Here is a 22,552-nt window from a genome sequence, read left to right on the forward strand (position 1 = left end):
AAAAAAAAAAAAAAAGACTTTAATTGTATCATAAATCAAATGGGCCTAAAAGATATTTACAGAACATTCCATCCAACAGTGCAGAGTATGCATTCTTCTCAACTTCCCATGGGACATTCTCCAGGATATATCACATTAAGCCACAAAACAAGTTTAACAAATTTAAGAAGATAGACATCATACAAAGTATTTTTTCTAACCACAACGGTATACGACTAAAAATCAACAGTAAGAAAAACTTCAGAATCTTTACATATGCATTAAACAACATGCTTCTAAACAACTGGTGAGTCAATGAAGAAGTTAAAAAGAAAAATTTTTAAATTCCTTAAGACAAATGAGAATGGAAGCACATCATACTAAAACCTATGAGACACAGCAAAAGCAGTTCTAAGAGGGAAACTTTTAGCAATAAACTTCTACATCAAGAAAGAAGAAAGATTTCTAATAAACAACCTAACTGTGCACCTCAAGGAACTAGAAAAACAAGAACAAACTAAATCTGAAATTGGTAGAAGGAAGAAAATAATAAAACTCTGAGCAGAAATAAATGAAATTGAGATTAAAGAAACAATTCAAAAAAATTAACAAAACAAAGATTTGGTTTTTTGAAAAGGTAAACAAAATTGAGAAACCTTTAGCTAAACACACATTTCGTCACATTTATATGTCTTTTCGTTTTACAAAAACAATAAATCCTGCATTTATCCCACCCTATTCTCCAGCAATGGGCTTCTCTTCCCCACTCATACAAATACCTAAAAGAAATCATCCTCACTCACCATCAGCACCCCTTCCCACCACTCTCCCTTCCCACCACTCTCCTGGACCCTTGCCTGTCCAGCGTCCAGGACTCACTCATGATTAAATGTGCTCCCATGAGGGAGCACAGGGGCCAGTCTTGGTACATATTTTATTGGACTTCTCAAGTTCATTCTTTCCCCAGTGATTCGAAATGTCACCTTTGTTACAGACCAAATGGCAATATATCCATGAATCTCTCTTGGACCTCAATTCTTTTCCACTTATTTGTCATTCTTGTACTTAAACCATCCTTAAACCATTATTACATCATTATAATGTGATTTTTGTATCTAGGAAAAAAATTTCCCTTTGTGTATTCAGTTCTTGTTTGGTCCCTCAAGCACTGATACTTTTTTGAGAACCAACTCCCCCCACCCCGGCCACTTCAATCCATTTGGTCACAGTGGAGGCAGCTGTCACCCTACAATGTGACTTCATTGCATGAGTTGTGTGAACAGGAAGGTTTCGCCCAGACTGGGGTGACAATCCCCCTTCCTGAGCACTGGGACGAATACACTGTGGTCTTTGACTGCTCCTTTATAACTGATGAGCTGTAACAACATTGGGACTGCTGGTTGCAAACATTTCCCTCCAGGTAGCCTGAGAAACCAAAACCCACCCTACAGGGAAGAAGAAAAATGAGGCAGATGTGCAGAGAAAGACAAGCAGACGGGAGAAGCAGGGTGTATCCCCTTATACTAAAAAATCATGTGTTGCCTATTTGGAATTCTAATTTACCTGGACATCCTGAATTGTAGGTGGCAACCCTACCCTTAAAGCATTTTCGTTGGCCTCCTAGGCTCAGGTATCAGCTCTTTCAAGGAGGGAGCACCCAGAGCACCTGTCAAGACAGTGCCCTTGGTGTAAACTGCTTCACATGAGGTTTTCTCACTTACAGCCAACGGGGTCCTTGTTCATTTTACAGAATAAAAGAGACATAAAGCAAGGTAAGTAGATAAAATATGTAGTAAGCTAGAGAGTAATAAGTGCTAAAGAAAACATAAAGCAAGAAAGGGGGATATGAAGTATTGGCAATGGTATGTGCACGCATGTGTTTTTATAGGTTTAAAATTACAGAGTGGCCAGGAAAGGCTGCCCTGAGAAATCCTAAATAAAATGAGGAAACTAGCCATGATGATCTGAGGAAGACAAGCACTCCAGATGGGGGTAGAAGCAAGTGCAAAGGCCCCGGGGCAGGAGTGTGCCTGAGGTCTTCGAGGAACAGCTGAGATGCCAAGCTGACTGGAACAGAGAGTTCATGGGGAAAGAAGTAGAAGTAGGAGATGAGGTTGTGAAGGCTTCTAGATTATGAAGAACCTTATAGATCAAAGAGCACCTTGACTTTCACTCTGAGTGATACGGGAAATCACTGGTGGGCTTTGAGCAAAGAAGTATTAATATAATGCTTTAAGTGTAGCAGAATCACTTTGGCTCATGTGTTGTGGAGGAGAGTGGGACAAGACAGATGCATGGAGACCTGTTAAGGGGCTATGATAAAAATCTGGGGAGAGAGGATGGTGGTTTAGATCAGAATGGTATCAGTGGAGATGGGCAGAGAGATCGATTCTAGATAGCTTGAGAAGGTACAGCCAATATAATTTGGTGATGGACGAGATATGGGGTGTGAGAGAACAAGAGCAGGCACAGAAAGTAGCAAGGTATTGACATTTTTTCCAAAATGAAAAATAGAGTTACCCTTAACTGAGATGAGGTGGACTGCAGGATGTAGCATTTGGGTGGGAATGTATGGAGTTTCAGGAGCTCAGTTTTGGACATTTAAGTTTGAGTTGGTGATTAGAAATCCAAGTGGAGATAGCCAGTAGGCAGCTGGATCTACAAGTCTGGGGTTTCAGGAAAAAGTCAGAGCTAGAATGCAAATTTGGGAATCGTCAGCATACAGAGATAAAACCACCAAGAGGATGGGCAGACAGAGAGAAGAATTCCAAGTACAGAGCCCTGAGTCATGCCAGCATGTAGAGGCTGGGGAAGTGGGCACAACCAGCAAAAGAGACTGAGGTGCAGTGTCAGGAGGGGGAGGGGAGAATCCAAGAGAGTGTAGTATTCCGGAAGCCAAGGAAGAAATCCAAGAGGAGGAAGTGATGGGTGCTGCCAGTGACACTGGTAGATCAATTAATGCTGGAATAGGAATTAAAAGAAATTAAGGAGTGTGTAAGCTGATTCCTTAAAAATCCTGCAACAACACAAGGACGAAGAACTGGCCTTTTGATTTAGCAACAGAGGTCACTGGTGTAGTTTCATCTCCACAGCGGTCAGTGGTGTACCAAGGGGGTTGGAGTGGTGGGAGTAGTCTGCCCATACTCTGACAATAAAGAGGTATATTTTCCGTAGATCACTGAAAAACAGTAATAAAACCAACTCCATGTTGGGGGTTTGGGGCCTGAACAGATTCTTAAACTGGGTCCCAGGGAGATTTAAGGGAGAGAAATTTGAGTTAGCAAAGAAATTTGACACTTTCAAGGAATTTTATTGTAAAAAGAAGGCGAGAAATGGGAGAGGAAAGTGAGGTGGAGAGGTTTTACTTAGTTATTTGTGTGTAAGATGGAAAAAAAAAAACATAGCAACATGTTTTGTATGCTGATGGAAATGATCTAGTAGAGAAGAAGATTTGATGCTGCTGCAGAAAAAGGGAGAACTGCTAGGGCAACAATCCTGAACAGGTGCAGGACAGGACTTAGCAAGGAGAAAGCCAGGTCACCCCAGTAAGAGGAGGGAAGGCAGTATCTAGGGCCACAGATACTGGCATGTGGGTGGATATGGCAGTGGGGTGTTGTAGAATTTATCTTTCGATTTCTTTTCTTAGGAGAAATAGGAAACAAAGGTATGAAAGGTGGGGGAAGAAGTGTTGGAGACCTAAGGAGAGGAGAAAGTATGGAATTGTCTTCTAGGAGAAATGGGGTAGTGGGGGGAGTAGAGATACACGGCTCATTTAACAGGGTCCTCATCACTTAAATGGAAGCCAGCCAGCCTGGAAGTGCAGGCACGGTTGATTGTGAAATGTATGCTGGGAAAGGATGGACTAAAAGGCCATGGGGAAAGGTGCAGGATCGATCGATCACAGGTCAGCAGGAGTGAATGGCTAGAGGAATCAAGAAACTTAAAGGGCCAGGTGTGGTGGCTCACACCTGTAATCCCAGCACTTTGGGAGGCCAAGGCGGGTGGATCACCTGAGGTCAGAAGTTTGAGACCAGCCTGGCCAACATGGTAAAAATTCGTCTCTACTAAAAATACAAAAATTAGCTGGGCATGGTGGTGGGCACCTATAATCCCAGCTACTCGGGAGGCTGAGGCAGGAAAACTGCTTCAACCTGGGAGGTGGAGGTTTCAGTGAGCCAAGATCACACCACCACACTCCTCCAGCCTAGGTGACAGAGCAAGACTCCATCTCAAAAAAAAAAAAAAAAAAAACTCAAGGAAGTGAAAAGACAGGTAGGAGATGGGGAGAATGAAAGTTTTGAAGCTAACACTGCTTTTTATGTGTATAAATATATATATACGTATATATATATTTCATCCCGGTTTAATGTAATAATAGTTATGTTGTTGTAGATCTGTGAAAACATGTAATTTATGCATGGCTTATGAAAAGAGAAAGAGAGAAAACTTCAGAAAGGGCAGGACAAAGTAGTCTGGTAGTGGAACACCCTGGTGTCTATGAATAAAAGAGAACTTTCTAGAGTCTCATACATTGTTCACATAACTCATTCATATAGCACTGCCCTGCTTCCTCACAGGTCCAGCACTTCCCACAATACCTAGAGTTAAATCTATGTCCTTAGCCAGACCAACAGGGCTCTGAGACAGCCAGTGCCTCTCTTTCTGCACCCTCATCCACAGACCTTCTTCTCTGGCCTCCACACAGCATGACTTGCCCTGCCCCCATACCTTTGTGCTTGCTGTTCCTTCATCCTAGGTTGCTCTTCCTCCAGGTTTTCTCAGGCCTGATTCCCACATTATTCTCAGCTCACACGACCCCTCTGCCTGCTGAGGCCTGCCCTGACCACCTTTTCTAAAATTTCTAAAACTGGTTGCTGCTGCATCACCTCCCTTGGTTCCTCAGTAGCACTTACAGTTGGAAAGTATATCCTGCCCTTTATTTGTGTGCTGTTGTCCTACTTTCCCCAGAAGACTGGGAGCAGGGGAGGGACAGGTATTATGTGTGGCTTTGAGGCAGAGGAGAGACAGGACTTGGTGCCCCCCATGCCCCACCAAGGACCTCACTGCAAGCTGATAGAGGGGAGGCCCCATGGGTGGCAGGGACCCCAAACAGACCCTCCAGACCTTGCAACTTAAACCTTGCTCAAGGAGCCATACCTGCTGACTGTCGGACCCTGAGGAAGCTAAAAGCAGCAGCTCCCACCATAAATCTTACTATTTCCCGCATGCACGCAAGGCCAGGAGAATGACTGATCCTTAACCTTAGCTTCATTATAATACTAAAAATCACACCCGGGAGTGGAGATGTAACATGCTTATAAGACATGCGAGCATGAAGAAGCATGTCATCAAACTGTGGAGGTGCTAAAAGTTCCCTGCCTCTACATTCCTAGACATCACTCCTTTCTCACCATGGCCCCTTTACAACTTCCTTTTCAACACCCTCTGGGGAGTCAGCCAGAAAATTCTCTCTCTCTTGTGTTGCCTCCCATATTCCTGGGCATAAGCGCTAACAAAGCCTTGTCTGGGAAAACTCTCTTGGCCTTATGACAATTTCTATTGCATTGAGAGGGAACCCACGGTTGGTAACAGCTTGACTGCTGTAACAGTTAGAACAATATCTATTAGGTGCTCAATAAATATTTCTTGAATGGATAGAGGAGACCAGGAGCATCTATTTTTAAAATATACTCACCAACCAAGTGTAAGAAGTGAAGTGTCTGGTGTCCCTCCTGTGATTTTAAACTAAGGCTCTGGTGGATTCTTGACTTGTCCATAATCACACAGAAGAAAGTGGCAAAAGTAGAACTAGAGTTGTGACTCTGCTGCCGTCATTCTTGCTTCTCCCCAGGTGCCCCAAGGGGCCCTAAATCATCTGAGTCTGCAGGAGAGTGCCCTAGAGAAGAGCTGAACTTGAGTCGTTGGAGCCATTCAAAATTTGCAGTAGTTCTGTTTCCTAGATTCTGGCTCCTTCCAAATGCAGCAGCCAGATGCTGGGATGATGGAAAAAGTGAAAGGACAAGAAATGTACTGGGTTGGTGCAAAGAGAAAAGTGGTGCACAGATACTACTTGCCTGAAAGCCCCATTGGAGCCGTAGTATCTCTCCTGGCTGTTGTGAGCCCACATGTGGGCAGGATTGCACCTGCCACCACACAGAGCACAGAGAGGGGAATCCGGGTTAGACCCAGGGGCGCAACTGCGACTGAAGAACTCATCTGCGAGAAAGGACAACCAGAGGTCAGAATCAGCCTTCCCTGCCTGTGTTAGCAAGAAAGCCTCAGATTCTGTCCCCAAAATTGCCTAATAAAGACACATTCAGTTATTTGTAACATGTTATTAAAAGCAAGACTTTATGGAATTAAAAAAAAAAGGTCCCGGCCAGAGCTAAGTAAAGGGGAATTGACTCAAGTTGGACCGAGGATCTGTGAGCTCACAGAGGTCTACTCCATTGCAGCACAGGGCAGTGGCGTCGAAAGATGGACATGGAGTTTAACAGTGAGGGACAAAAGAGAAGTCTTGGCAGGTGGAACCCGGAGCACATGTTTTCTGGGCTCTGCTGCCCTTGCCCTTTTTTACAAGGTGTGCCATCACAGCTTCAAGTCCAGGAAGAGTCTAGAGAGGCACAGCTGCCAAGCCCTGTGCTGGGCTCCAGGGCACCACCATAAAGAAATCAGACATGGGCCCTGCCCTCTTGAGAACTTGCGGCCTGTGTGGCGACAGTCAGGACCTAAGTCACCACACGAGTAAATTCGTTTCCTTCTTTGCTCTGGGAAAAAAATTATAGGGTTCCATGAAGCTACAATAAAAGAGCCCCTTGCAGCCCTAGGGGTCAGGGAGAAGCTTTAAGCCAAGACATGAAGAGTGAGTAGGAGTCACCTAAGTGAACGGAAGAAGGGAAGAGCCCTCCAGACAGGAGAACCAGCATCTGCACTGGCCTGTGTTGGGGTGGGTGGGGGCATGTCCCAGAGAGCCTCATGGAGGCCATCAGGACTAAACCATCAAAAGAATGGTGGTGAGTGCAGTGGGGGACAGGTCCAGACCACATGGGACCTTTTACTGTGATAGGTTTTGTTCTTTATCCTTAGAGAGATGAGAAGTCTCTGAAGGGTTTTAGACAATGCTGGGCCAGGGGCAGTAAGCAGGATATGGTCATATCTGCACTTTGCAAAGATTGACCTGGCAACAGGGTGGATGGAAACCAGAGCGGATGTGGAGTTCAGGTGGCAGGCTCCTGGAGAAGTTCAGGGGAAATGAGGGCAGCTGGGGCTAGAGGAGCACAAAGGGGAGGGAGATGAGTGGAAGGAGGAGAAATCGGCACCCCTGGAGATGGATGGCTGTGTGAAGGATGACAGTCAGGCTTCCCACGGGCACAAGGGGATGGACTGTAGGGTCCTCCACCACTCCAGGTAGTTCTGGAAAAGGAGCAGGCTCGGCAGGGATGGTGCATTCGGTTTTGAAGAGGATGAGTTTAGTGTGCTCTTGAGATATCCATCTAGACATGTCAAATAGGCAGTTCAATACACACATGTCTGGAAGCTAAGGAGAGATTTGTGCTGAGGATAAGAACTTGACAATTATCAACACAAAGATAGATAAAAAGCATTTACCTAGTGCTTATCATGTGCCTAGCTTTGTATGCGTACAAACACCCTTTGGATGGCCATTGAGGCTGTGGGCATGGATGTGAGTGCTTGGGGATTCCCTTGAGATTGGCAAAAACAGTTTCATTTAGCAACTCAAACGTTTCTTAACTAGATTGGGAAGTGGGGACCTTGCGAAAGCAGGAGAAAAACCACGCCAGTGTGTTTCCATAAAAGCCAGGAGATATAATTCTAGGGCAATATGAGGAAACGCTGCTGAGAGGTCATGAGAGAAGTAGCGGAAGCACATCCTTCCAACAAACAGTATGGAGGCCACTGGTGGCTTGACCAGAATCCTTCCTGTGGAGTGATACAGAGGAGCCAGGTGGCAGGGAGCTGAGGAGTGAGTGGAAGGGGAGTGGTTCCAATAACACTTTGATCACTCTGGCCTTAAAGAGGAGGAGGGAAGGAAGGCAGGAGCTGCAGGAGAATGTAGGGTGGGTTGAGGGTGGGGGGACTTTTAAAGATGGAAAACATTGGGTGTGTTTACATGTTGAGAGAAATTGTTGGACACACCAGAAGGAGAAGTAATAACTGAGGGTTGAGACCGTGGAAGGCAACGTGGGAGTGACCCACACCCAAGCACAGGTAGAGGGATTGGCTGGGGAGGGAGGAGGTGGGGAGGTGCAGCCCCCAGGAGGCCCACAGTCTTGGCAGGGGAATGTTAAGGGAAACCTCTCTGACGGTTTCATTGTCTCCTGCAGGTGAAATGGTCTGCTGAGAATGGTGGTAGATGGTGTTTGTTTGAGGTGTGTGGACAAGTAGGACATTAGGAGAATCACCGGGAATGTGGCATGTAGAGCAGAGAAGTGGTGGGGGCGCTTGTAAATGTTGGGGGCACACCAACAACAGTGCCTGAAGCATTCCGGTGACACGAACTGCTCTGCTGCCCTGTGACGCTCTCCAGCCGTGTTTAGCTGCTCAGTTACAAAAGAGAGCAGGTAATAGGATTCAGTTAGGGCTGGGATTTTCAGAGAGTTGGAGAAAGCAGAGGAGCAGAAGCCTCTTAGGTAGTGGCGTAGTGTAGCTTAAATGACGAATTTATCTAAGAGAGATGAGGATGAACATGATAAACAGCACTCCAGGACTTACTGCTGGAAGGTTTCCAATTAAGAAGGCAGCCATTTCAGTTTATATGTGAAAACAACACACTCGTGCGCACCAACGCATCCAGCCCAGTCTTGCTTTGCAAACCCAGGCTTGTTCCCTGAGCCATTTGTGAGACATCAAGAATAGAGCTATTTCCCTGAGATCTGCCCTTTAGGCCAAGGTATTCCCCTCAGAAGCAAAAGGATGAGAAGGAGGAGGACCTGCTCAAGGAGATGTGAGGCTCACCCACAATTTCTGTCAAGCTCTTAAGCCCACCACCCATTTATGGCATTTTCTGCCATTCACCAAACTGAATTTCTCCTTTACCCAGGCACAGGCACAGGGAATGAACTCCCACAACACCTGCCAGAACATACTCACCACATTTACAGGATCCGGTTTGATTGTATATTAAGCCCATGGGGATGTTCCAGCTTGCAGAAGTGCCAACTACAGTGTGGCAGGACTTCCTGCCTCGAAGACAGTTCCAGGTGACATCAGCATCTGATTTCTTAACCACAGCCATGACATAATAGCCTAGAAATTGAAATACCAAGATGCAATTTCTTCTCTTTCAGGGAGAGAAGGCGAAGGAGGAGGAAGAATGGACAATCTAGTGAGATCTGGCCAGCCCTCCTGCACCAGGCCATTAAATGCCATCTCTATCTGGTGGCTGTGGTGGAGCTGGTATTCTCCATTTCCATCCCATCCCACTTCTGGCTGGAAATGTGGAAACTACGCTTCCCATGTTTCCTTGCAGCTGTGTTCTTAGTGTAAATTAGGATGTGTGAAATTTGGAAGGTGGAAGTCACAGAGGTCTTTGCCTTCCCCCTCACCTCTTTTCTGCTAGGAAATGAAGTCCTGGAGATGTTAGGCTTTTCTATCCAGATCTCTAGTATCCCTTCTCCATCTTAGAGGATTAGAAGCTATTATAGCAAATGCAGCAGCAACAGCCACTATCAATTCTGGCTTCCTATTCCTTGGTCACAGCTACAGGACGTGTCTTGAAATCACTGTACTAGTAGAGGTCTTGCGGGTAGTAGGTCTCCTAGGGAGTCAGCTCTGTTTCACTATGGGTGCCAGTCATTCCAGGAACCTAGTGTCCACTTTCTGTTAACATTTAATTTGCTGTATTAAATCCCTTCCTGCTTAAAACAGTGCTTCATTTCTTTACTGACCCCTCAGTGGTGTACTCTGTCTGTCCTTTCAAGCAGACAGCAAGACCATCTCAGAGAAGACTTCGCTGGCAGCAAGTTGCTCTTTTCAGGAAAAAAAAAACCTATACATTTAAATATATATATATAGGGTTTACTTATATACTATGTATTTATACATATATACATATAAGTATACATATTGATAAATATATACATTATAGATTTTATATATATGTTTGCACACATATTTACATATATATATATTAGTGGAAGGGGTGCCAAGATACTATTCTCATACCTCCAGGGCACTCTGAAAATACATTTTAGAGCTACTGCTGCTAGTCCCTGCCTGTCACTCTCCCTGGGGAGAGGGAATATCTTGAACCCCTCATGTTACTCTAGTAGAGAATCTTCCCAATAGCTATCATTATTAGGTACTGAGTCAAACAGACTAACACTACTGCTCCCTAGCTATGTCTACATAAATGCACGCACATATATTTACATACACTGTACTTTTTCAATAGAATCTTGCTATGTATTATTTTCTCCTTTTTTTGAGACAGAGTCTTGCTGCATTATTTTCTGTGAGTTGCTTTATTCCTCCTCAATAATATATTGTGGACACTTGTTTGATTCAGTAGTGCTAGATATGGCTACATCATTCTGTAATTTGGCTGCATCTAACTTATATCTTATTATATATGGATGTATTTTATCTATACTGGGAGGTATTTTTATTGTGGCCCATTTTCCCCTATTAAAAACCATTTATTTCTATAAATTTTTGGAATTATGAGTATGCACTTAGTCAAGATTTTCTGTTGAAAATAAGTTTAAAAGAAAGCTTTAATGAATTTTTGGAATTATGAGTATGCACTTAGTCAAGATTTTCTGTTGAAAATAAGTTTAAAAGAAAGCTTTAATGAGTTATTTTTTAATGTTAAGTCTCTGATTTTCTAGGTTTACAATAATCTTTTCTAATAATGACAATTTAATCTCTCTTCTCTTTCCCAATATTTAAAAAACCCAACTCTTTTCCTTATCTTACTGCATTTGCTTCCAATCTAACGCTCAATATCTTTGGTGGGAGTGGGCATTCTTGCCTTGCTCCTGATTCTAATGAGAATACCATGAATATTTTATTTACTCCAGTCCCAATATTATATAACTGAATTGTGCTTGATTTGAATCATAAATTCTTAGAATTAGAAGATAATGTGGCTCACCACTCCCCGCTTCCCACAGGTACACACCCTTTCTCCGTGCTGTAAATCAGTTCTCTACAAATTCAAACTTGGAGAAGTTGGGTGTCAACATGGCAGGTGGAAGGTCTGTCTTGTCCTTCCTAAGTGACCTCAGACATGTCCTTGCCATCTAGGAGCCTAAATTTTTCTTCAGTTAAATGGTGGCAGTGGAACCCCTCCTGGAGTGACTGACGGGGGTCAGGGGTGCAGATATGAGCATAGACACATCAGGAACGGGAAGGGCAGGTTAGGGAGGTGGCTTTCCAGCAGTGCTGCTAGTGCAGAAGCAGGACTGGAGGCCCCTCCCAGTGAAGCAGGTTCTCCTGAGGCCATGGCAAGCCCTTGCCTACCACACTGCGGTCCATGACACCAGTCTGGTAGCCAAATTCTGTCATAGTGCCTTCCTTCAATGCCACTATTTCTGTACCTATGGGATTCGTTATTGTCATCCATCTTTCCATGCGTGTGTGTATGACTCTGAGGTTAACTCTCCCCCTCTCTACTCAGATGGCACCTTCTCCGTCACAGTCAGCCACTCTGCCAGTGTCTAAACCATCCTTTAAGCATGCTTGTTGATCTACATTTGTGTATCATTGCAGTTTCCAAAAATGTCAACCACTTTTGAAGCAGTTAGGGTTGTTTCTGATGATAAATGATCAGAATAGAATACATAGCAGATAGAAGGTTGTTTGCTGGACTTTAGGATTAGGTATGAAGACACAATTTAGAGAAGACTTCTTAGCCATGACAGCAGAGAGGGATGAGGTACAGCATATCCCCGGGCTGGGGTCCTGCCACACAGGAAGGGGAGCTGCTGCAGGTGAGCAGGGAGTGATGCCTCAACTTTGCACTCCAGTGGCCTTTGTGCAGAGTGGGCCATGCAGGGTCTATTACCCAGTGCTCAGCAGGGGACAGAGACCACAGCTCCTTGTGCTGTGATGCTCCAAACTCCTCACCTTCCCCAGCTCTCCTGTCTCAGAAGAAACTCTAAACCCAAGTATGCACTTGGCTTTCACCTCAGGATTCTCTATCACAGCAGTTTTCAAACCATATAATGTGCATTAAATTTGTTAAAACATAGGTTGCTAGCCCCGGCCTCAGAGCTTCTGACTCAGGCCTAGAATGGAGCCCCAGAATTTTCCTTCCCAAACTCCCAGTTGATGCTGATGCTACTGGTCCAGAGTCCACATCTGAGAACCACCGCTCTATCCACTTTCCAGGAGTATATACTAGAGACAGACCCTCTCTGCTTATCTGGAGACACGAAACGGAGGAACTTGCCCCCTAGTGGTGGTCTTCTACTCTAAAGACTGATCAACTCCCCTGCGATCAAGCTCCAGCTGGCTAAAAGCTGAAAGGTGGATTTTATTTTCCTCCTCATCTTCATCAGCAGCATCTGTGAATCTCCTTCTCTCATGAGGTCTCTACTTAGCCCAGAAATGCCAGGAATGGGCCCTGGTGTGGACCTTCACACAGAGATGGGCAGGCGGCATGTGCTCAGGTGCAGTGTGGTGTCAGGGCGAAGGGCCGGGGTTTCCAGTCATTCCGCCTCTTCTCAGACCCAGGTGCAGCCGCCTCCTGGCTGTGTGGCCCTGGGCATGTTGCACAGTCCCTGAGCCCCAGACTCCAGCTCCATAACATGGGACAACAATGCCCACATACTCCAGGGTTGCTGAGAAGAGGGAACGGGAGTAGTGCAAACAAGGAGTCCTTTGCCAACTATAAAGTACCCTGCAAATAGTATTATTACAGCCCCAGGATAGGTTTGCATCTTAACGATTAACTGTGAATTTTTTTCCACCTCCAGCCATTTTTATTTGTCTTCAAGCTTTCCTCTCCCCAACAATGGGCCTTTACCTTTGAGCCAGTGTTACTGATGCTAACTCACCTTCCATGGGGAAATTCACACACTTAGACCTAAACTGCTCTGAAAAGAAAAAGAAAAACAATCGAGGTACGTGACATTAAACCCTCACATACTCCATCCAAAGTCAGGAGCTTCTCAATCTCAATAGTCAATAATAAAATGAGCAAGGTATCATTGGGTATCAGTGGGTTAAGTTTCTGCAAGCCCATTTTACCCTCTTCTGCTCTTTCCTATTTAAACATAGGTTACATCCCAAAATCTCCCCGGTACTCTGGCAGATGCAGGGAAAGAAAGTGGAGGTGCTCACTGAAGGTGACAGGGAGAGGCCATATCCCTTTGCATTCGCTGTGTAATAAGTCATCCTGATGTCTTTCTTCCCTTCAGAGTCTTAGACTGTAGTAGGCAATCATTATTCTTGCTATACGGGAGGGAAAGAACCCAGTCCATGGAGTCAGAAAGATCTGGATTCAGTCTTTATTCTACAATGGAAACATCACTCATCCTTTTTTTTTTTTTTTTTTTGAGATAGAGTTTCGCTGTTGTTGTCCAGGCTGGAGTGCAATGGCACGATCTTGGCTCACTGCAACCTCCATCTCCCAGTTTCAAGCAATTCTCCTGCCTCAGCCTCCTGAGTAGCTGGGATTACAGGCGCCTGGCTAATTTTTGTATTTTTAGTAGAGACAGGGCTTCGCCATGTTGGCCAGGCTGGTCTCGAACTCCTGACCTCATGTGATCCACCCACCTCGGCCTCCTGAAGTGCTGGGATTACAGGTGTGAGCCACCACGCGTGACCCATCACTTATCTTTTCTAAGCCTCAGTTTTTACAGCTATAAAATGGAGATACCACTATTTACCTCACAGAGTTGTTTTGTTTTGAAAGATAATGTAGCAGATGAGGTGTAATCAATGATACCAGGGAAATCCTCTTTTACGCCGGCTTCATTTTTCCATGTGAATGGATCCTCGCTAAAGAACATGACCTTGCAGCCCTACCTTCTCAACCACCCAGTGCATCTGGGTGAAGGATCATGAGCACGTGTGGCTCAGCCCCTTCTTTCTTTCTTGAAGACAATAGGGAGAGGGTTGTTTAGGTCTTCTTACCTATGACAAAATGTGTTTCCCTTTGCCTTTTGTCATGGCATAATCCATCAGACCCGTTTTCCTGAATTAGCAGGCAAGTTAAGGTAAGGGTAACTTGCAGCCCCATGCCAGCTCTACATCACACACTCCAGTATCACTGTCTCAGAAATAAAGGTGTTATTTTGACCTCTTTCTGCCTAATTCCTCTGTCTATATCTTAATTGGTTCTGGCTCCAGGAGAGGGGAATTTTTTTTTCTACTAGCCCCGTACACTTCAACAATAGTTATTATCTCAACACTCAACTGAGTTATTTCCTCATCTTTCTATGCCCACAGTCCAGGGGATCTGTGGACAGAAAAAATGCAGAAGGACACTTCCCTCCACTTACTGTAGTTCTCTGCCAGGACAGGCACCAGCCCATATTTGCCTGCTATGTAGATGAATCCTGCATCCAAGCTCATGGCATCACCTTCTCCTTTCTGAAGTTAAGAAGTAAATCAATAGTACCAATAGCACAATAGCTGTCTCCTGAGCCTCTGACCCTCAGAGGTTCCCACTTCATTGGCTTCATGTAAACATCCTTGTGATTAACCAACTGTGGATCACTCAAAGCTTCTGTCATGTAAACACAAGGTTTAAAAAACTGGACATGCTCTTGGCCTGTTGACCTGGGAACAAGTTCCAGCCCAGGTCATGCCTCCTGGACATCTCTGTGTCCTCTGATGAGACCCACGCTGAGTCCTGGACATGACCTCACCACTCCTTCTTTGTGACCATAGTCACTCAGCTCGATGATTACCACGGCCAGACTCAGGGAATGCGTTTCATCTGTGTCTATGGGACATGTTTCCTCCAGATAATGGCGTTCAAATCTGTTCCCATAATCCCACTAGCACCGTACTCAGTGCCCTGGCACAACAAAGATGTTCAATAAATAATTCATTTCTCTAGATAATACACTAATAATTCACTTACTATTTTAATCAATTAATTTTTCTAATAGAGCAAAAAATGTATACTTACAGATAAGGTCACCAAGATAAAAACATACACATACATGCTCTTTGCTTTTGACCTTTTCACTACTCTTCTAGAAATCTAAAAACAGTGACTACAGCAGCAAAGACTTACCAAGCCTTATTATATGCCAGGCTCATTTCTAAACACTTTACAGTGATTACCTCATGTATTCCTCACAAACTTCAATAAGGTAGGTACTAGAATTTCCCCTCTTTTATAAATGAAAACAGAGAGGTTAAGTTTGTCCAATCAACAGCCACTAAGACTTAAACCTAGGCAATTTCATTCCTTGTAACCACTATTGCCGATGGCCTCCAAGCTCTGTCTATCCCAAAGCACGTATTCCTCAATACTATGCTATATACATTTTTTCATCCATAAGTTGGGTAAAAATTATACACCATAGGTTTATCATGAAGACTAAATGAGTAATACAGGTTAAGAGCTTATAAACGTGCTTGGCACACACTAACTCCAGAAAAATTAGTTATCCTTAATATTAAAGATGTACTCAGAAATATAGGCATTTATAGATACAAAGATTTTTTCAATCCCACATTGTCTATAATAGCAAAGGATTTGGAAATAACTCAAACATAAACTCTGAGAAATTGGTTAAATGGAGGCCAACATACTTGGTGGAATATTACATAGCCATTATTTAAATGAGTGTTTCATTATTTAAGAAAATATACCAACTGTCGGCCAGGCACGGTGGCTCACACCTGTAATCCCAGCACTTTGGGAGGCCAAGATGGGCGGATCACGAGGTCAGGAGATTGAGACCATCCTGGCTAATGTGGTGAAACCCTGTCTCTACTAAAAATACAAAAAAATTAGCCGGGCATGGTGGCAGGCGCCTGTAGTCTCAGCTACTTGGGAGGCTGAGGCAGGAAAATGGCGTGAACCTGGGAGCTTGCAGAGAGCTGAGATCATGCCACTGCACTCCAGCCTAGGCGACAGAACGAGACTCCATAAAAAAAAAAAAAAAAAAAGAAAGAAAATATATCAACTGCCCTCAGGATTTTGAATAATAACAGCTAACACTTACTGACTGCTTATTATGTGCCAGGTAGTGTTACAAGTATTCAGAGTTACTTAATCCTTACAACTGACACATTTAGGAGACTACATAACCATCAAGATCTTAATCTTATGAATTGGTCCTAGGAAAGTTTACCAAGTTGAGGGTCTTCTCAAGTAAAACAAAACAAAACGAAACGGTTACATAGCCTTCTGAGTTTGTCAAATTTTCATTCTTTTATTTATAAATCTATTTTTTCCTAATCACAAAAGCAGTTCTGCTCCTAAAGTTAATAACAACACAATTTTATCGCTCAGAGATCATAATAGATAAAATAAATAAAATCATTCACAACTTCATCACTCAGAGATCATCATCATATGATGTGAGTGATGTGAGTGACTCAACTTTCTCTGAGTGACGAAGTTGTCAAAGATTTTATTTTTACTTATTGATTTTTTGAGAGACAGGGTCTTGCTCTGTCACCCAGGCTAGAGTGCAATGGTGTGACCATGGCTCACTGCAGCCCTGTTTTTATTTATTTATTGTAATATTTTATAATCAGAAAAAATAAAGTTACAATTAAAGGATTGAAAAGGTTGATCTGCTTTCACAATTCACAGTAGCCTGACCATAGCCCGGAATGTCACCCTACTTCCTGGGGCTCCTAGGCAAGACACTCCCCTGAGCTTCCTGGACTCCAGAGCTGAGCCCCACAGGAGTCCGGCTCTTGGGCTGGCTCTGAGTTTCTGCCCTGCCCAGAGTTGGAGGGGCCTGTGGGGTGGGTGGGAGGCAGCACACAACAGGCATCCTTATCCTGCAGACTGAAGAAGAGGCATTTGGGAAGGAGATTTTCAATGCCAGATTTGGCAGAAGTGCTGTGTGCCTGAGTGTCTGAACGCAGCCTTAAGAGCAGGGCCCTCCAACCGTGATGGCAGTGTTGCAGTCCTCTGGGGTCTCCCCCATGGTGCACGCCAAGGCACCACCACTCATAGCACTCTACTCAACACACTGGGCCCTCTCATGGTGGCCCACTGCACACCACTGCACCCTCGGGCAGTCCTCCGCATCTAGGCCAGGTGGAGGGATCCAAAGGAAGCCCCAGGTGGGTCTGGGAGGTTAGTGCTGCAGAGTGGCTGTCCAATGAGGCCCTCACTGGCAGCAGCAGAGCTGACATGTCTGATTCCCATGACACTGCTAATTCCTGCTGTCACCCTCCAGGAGAAATGGGGGAACTCAGTTCTCAGAAAAATCAGTGAAGACAGAGCTTCCTCCTGCTCCTAACCTCAGCTCCTCAGGCATGACCTCCCCAGGGAGGCCTCTCTGAGCACCAGCCCAGCTCAGGGCCTTCTGGGGTTTTCTCTTGCAAGACTGGGCTCCCCATCCAGGAAGCATGCCCCACATGGCAGTCACGAGTTCTGTTCCGGGTGGGCCTAATTGCACTCCCCTCACCCATTATCTTTGCTCACCACTATATGCCCACATCTAACACAATGGCTGCCCTTCTGTAGATACAAATACTTACTGGTTGACTAAATGGAGGGCAAAGCTAGAAGAAGGAAGGAAGGAAGAAATAAACCATGGAGATCCATTGGATGACCAGACCAGAAACCTCTGGATGGTGGTAGTGGCCACATTCCCACTTCAGTTTAGGATGGATTATTTTTATACTCCATGTCGAATAGACCCATCCTGGGTGGGATGACCCCAGCTAATAAAAAGGAGGCAGGGCCATCATGACTTCCAGTTGTCTAGAATATGAAGACCGTTAAAGCTCTTTTCTAATCACGGAAAACCCCCTCATTAACCCAGTGCAGTTAGTAGCTCCCTTGGGCTCTGCAGGCCAACAGGCTTTAGGTGAGGCTTGCAGGCACCTGGAAAGCCTCCCATGAGGGCCCGACCCCGCTCTGCTGCCCAAACTGGCTAGGTCCCTCCTGGGACCTTACATACCTCTTTTTGGATCCTGAGTCGCAGAAAAATACTCATATCCCAGGTACAGCTTGGCATCCATGTTAGGTGGTGGCTGCTAGCACGTTGTCACCTCTCAGTGGGACCCTTAAAAACCCATGAGCAGCATCAGTAAACAGCGGGTCTGTCTCGAGAGGAGAGCCAAAGAGCTGAAATCCCAATGACTTGTCTTTTCCAAAATGTTCTTGTTCAAAGGACAAAAGAGATGATGAAGGAGGGAAGATGACATAGAGATAAAGGTAAAACAAACCCCAAAACAGACAAGGAGACAAGGGAAACAGAAAGCAAGATATGAGTGCCTGAGGGTGAAGACAGTGGCCAAAGTCCCCAGCATCCCTGGCTTATGGTGAGGGAAAGCTCTCCTCAAATCCCAACTTGTCTGCCTGAGTGTGGCCTCAGGGAAACTGCCAGAGGCCACCCCCCAGATCCATCCCTCTCCACTGTGGGCTGTGGCTCTGTGTTCCCATGGGACAGTCAGCGAAGGCTGCCTTACCCTCAGGCCATCTGATCACCCTAAGCGCCCGTGGTAGTCTCCATCCTGAAGAGGCTGGTGATCCAGCACCGTGGGCTGCGATCAGGCTTCCTGAGCTCCTCTTCTCCCCATACCAAGCCTGCCACTGAAGGACCAGCTGTGGGACATCAAATGGTCTCTTCCCTCCTTTCTGGTCTCCAAAAACCAAAGGGCTCTTTGCCTATGACTCTGGTTGACTGGCCCAGAGCCGCTCCTGACATAGCTCACAGCAGCACCTACCCACGCGCTCTTTCAAATGATTGGCTGGTGTTTGCTTTTGCAGCAACTCTACATGAAATGTCACCTGCTGCCCTCCCTGACAACCCCCACCTCCCACCTCCTTAGGGTACACACAGTTACTCCCCAGGGCCCAGGAACTTTCCCAGATACACCCTGCAAATCAGTCCCTTTGTCCTCCACAAAGGACACCATCCATATTCATGAGGTAGTGCGATTCCATCGGGTAAGAATCCATACTCGTGTGCCTCCCACACTCATCTGTGAATGACTCAAGACAAGTCTTTGCCTAGTTTATCTCTGAATCCCCCAGCGCTAAGGAGAGAGCATTGGCAGAGGTGTCAGGAGGGCAGGATCACATGCCATGGGATGACGAAGAGCACTTTGTGGAGGAAGAGGGGCATGTGAGCTCATCCTGAGGACCCGTTTAGAAGGAAAAATAATTAAATGGGACAAGAAGAACTTCTGCAGAGAGTCTTTAGTCCACCAGGTTGATGGTTCCAGACGAGGTTTTATGCCTCTGCTGTCTATAATACATACAGACTGAGCGATTTGTCAGTGAAGAGGATCACGTGTGGCATGGCTTCCACTGTACCCTGAACACACCAGGACTTCCAGAGTGACAAGAAGTCAAGGATGTTAACCTCCCTCCAAATCCAAGCAGGGAGCACTAAGCCAGAGGGGAGGATGGCAGGTGGAGATACCTGGGCCTGGTTGAGAAACTCCCAGATCAAGTCCTCCTTGCCACCCACTCTTTGGGCCATGACAGCATGAGAAGGGACCCAGACCAAATGGCAGTGCTTGTATCCATCTACCGGCTTCCGGGTGTTGTTCAGGCAAAGCAGCGCATACTGGTCCCTGTCGGCCTTGTTTGCCAGATTGTCTGGGGAGGGAAAGCCCAGGTGAGCATAACACCGGAAAGCCATGAGCTGTAGTTAGGATGACCCATGCCCCTCAACGAATCATCAAATATGTGGCCTGAAGAGGACTGAGACAATTTTTTTCCAAAAACATTTTATACAGGTAAGGACTAGAGGCCTCGGGAGTGAAACAGCTGGTTCACAATCTGACTGCAGGTAGACACAGGGCTGGGAGGTGTGCCTGGCCCAGGGCAACTGCCCCACTTCTCTGTGGCTCTGCTAATAGGCATGGTGACAGCAAATGTGTACTGTGCACTCATAGCTCATCAAAGACTTGCCGAAGGCTCTCCAAGCTCTGTTGCATTTAATCCTCACAACAACTTGGAGAGGCCAGTAATATGATTATCCTATTCTACAGATGAGGAAACTGAGACTCAGGGACTTAAGGTAACTAGTCTGCGGCTGATGCATTACCATGCCAGGACAGCCTAGGTCCCCCACTAAAGGGGCCACATTCCCTTTGATGCAGAGACTGCTGGGGAAAGGTGAGAGGGTTGAGAGATGGAAGTAGGTCTAGGGGCCCAGTCAGGGTAACCTGCAGGTACAAAGACAAACCAGAAAGACCCTATGAGGAAAACAGGCTCTTTGATTCCATTGTCTATGTATTGGAAAGTGTTGTGGGTTCAATAAATTCATATATTGAAGTCCTAATCCACATGACCTCAGAAGGTGATCTTATTTGGAAATAGGGTCCTTGAAAATGTAATTAGTTAAGATGTGGTCACACTGGGTTCGTGTGGACCCCTAATCCAATACGACTGGTGTCGTTATGAAAAGGGGGAGTTTGTACACAGAAGACATGCACTCAGGTCATGTGAATATAAAGGCAGAGATTGGAGTGATGTGTCTGTGAGTCAAGCAACACCAAAGATCAGCAGCAAACCACCAGAAGCGAGGAGAGCGGCCTGGAACAGATTCTCCTCACGGCTCTCAGGAGGACCCAACCCTGCCAACATCATGATCTTGGAATTTTAGCCTCCAGAGGTAACGGACAAGACATTTATGTTGCTTAAACCACCCAGTTCATGGTTCTTTGCTACAGCAGTCCTAGAAAACAAATACAGATGTGTTACTGGATGGAAAGTCTTGACTGTGAGTTGTCCAGGTTCTTGGCACATTGAACAAAGAATTGGAGACAATGCACCAACAAAGCAACAAGAGAATGAAACAATGGAAGAAGCAATGAAAGCACAGATTGATTGAAGTGAAAGTATACTCCACAGAGTGGGAGCAGGCTCCAGCGAGCAGCTCAAGAGCCTTGATTACAGTGTTCTTTAGGGTTTTTATTAAGCAAAAAGAATTTGATAACATGCCAGGTGCCCTTTAGAGGCCTCCAGTTGGTTATACCCTATGAAGGACTGGCCCATTGTCAATCAGAGGCTGAAGTGGAGACTTGGGTCTTGTTATCACAGGAGCGAGGATGTGACCTATGTCTTGCCTAGAACTAACTGACTACACCTGCTATTGCTTATGCCTTCACCCTTGATTACCTTAATTCCCTAGTCTCCTGCATCAGGTGGTCTTTGGGGTTGATAAAATCTCAAACTGAAAGAGAAAGAGTGTCATCAGGGCTCCTGTGAGTAGTTACAATTTCAATTCAGTATTTTCTCTAGAAAATATGTTTTAAATCTTTACATTAAAAGAAAAATTTCAAAATTATTTAGTAATATTAGAATTAAATTTAGAGAATCAATATGATCTAATGGCTTCAGAAATAAGTTTTCCACCTTGACCACTCAAGGGCCCAGGGTGGCAAGAGCAGCCCAGGGCTCTCCACCCCCACTCATTGTCATAATCTTAGGACATTCTCCTACCAGGCAAGAAGGGATCTTACAAAATACACAAGTGACTTTGGGTAAAGGTAAATCAAGATGGTCTGGGACAATCTGTTGTTTCCATAAAGTGAAGATGTTTTCAAATACTTCAGGGGAGATAGAAGATGCTGCCACTATCATTAAGTGTGCTAACTTGAGCATCCAAAGGACATAATAATTATTTGGAACAACTTGATGAGACCCATAGGTGACCCCACTAATTAAAATTGTGGATAATAAGACATGCATCAATTGCCAAAAGGCTAACAAACTGTGTAATAATGAATAATAATTGTAGTCAATGCATAATAATAATAACTTGATGAGACCCATAGGTAACCCCACTAATTAAAATTGTGGATAATAAGACATGCATCAATTGCCAAAAGGCTAACAAACCGTGTAATAATGAATAATAATTGTAGTCAATGCATAATAATAATAACTTGATGAGACCCATAGGTAACCCCACTAATTAAAATTGTGGATAATAAGACATGCATCAATTGCCAAAATGCTAACAAACCAGTGTAATAATGAGTAATAATTGTAGTCAATGTGTAATAATGAGGAGACAGTGAATTGTGAATAACTGAACAAGGGAACAAAGGACACTGAAGTCAATTTCATGTTAGGGAAACACATTAGGTTGTAAGGAACTGGGACCCATGTAAAAAGCGAGGACCTAAAATTCTCCTTATACAGCAGACATTTATTATAAAAATGAGCTTAGCACAGTGACTATATACCTGTATTTCAAAGTTTTGAATGTTCTGTATCTGATAGAAATTTAATTTGTTATAAGACACAGAATCTGGAAACTCAATTTGTCTGAAATATTATTTTGTTTGTTTATGGTAAACTGTCCAAAATTCTGAAAAAGTTTGTTTTTTTTTCTAAATGTAAAAAAAAAAAAAAGACGACGAAGAAGAAGAAATACATTTTTGTCCATGTCAATAATGCTTTTGCAACAGATTTAATTGCAGATGTGCTAAT

The 22,552-nt window shown here is 44.7% G+C and overlaps 1 protein-coding gene across 1 annotated transcript in view; it reads right to left on the reverse strand.

Moving 5' to 3' along the window:
• LOC105523412 (inhibitor of carbonic anhydrase-like) overlaps nt 1-22,552 on the reverse strand; it is a 53,483-nt gene that overhangs the window by 15,662 nt on the left and 15,269 nt on the right. The window contains 7 exon segments of the mRNA XM_011958227.1: nt 6,054-6,195; nt 9,091-9,246; nt 13,002-13,040; nt 14,451-14,541; nt 14,820-14,951; nt 19,527-19,705; nt 20,157-20,277. Of these exon segments, the coding sequence (XP_011813617.1) occupies nt 6,054-6,195; nt 9,091-9,246; nt 13,002-13,040; nt 14,451-14,541; nt 14,820-14,951; nt 19,527-19,705; nt 20,157-20,277 (860 nt within the window).

Source organism: Colobus angolensis, unplaced genomic scaffold (assembly GCF_000951035.1).
Source record: "Colobus angolensis palliatus isolate OR3802 unplaced genomic scaffold, Cang.pa_1.0 Scaffold46, whole genome shotgun sequence".
Taxonomy (NCBI): domain Eukaryota; kingdom Metazoa; phylum Chordata; class Mammalia; order Primates; family Cercopithecidae; genus Colobus; species Colobus angolensis.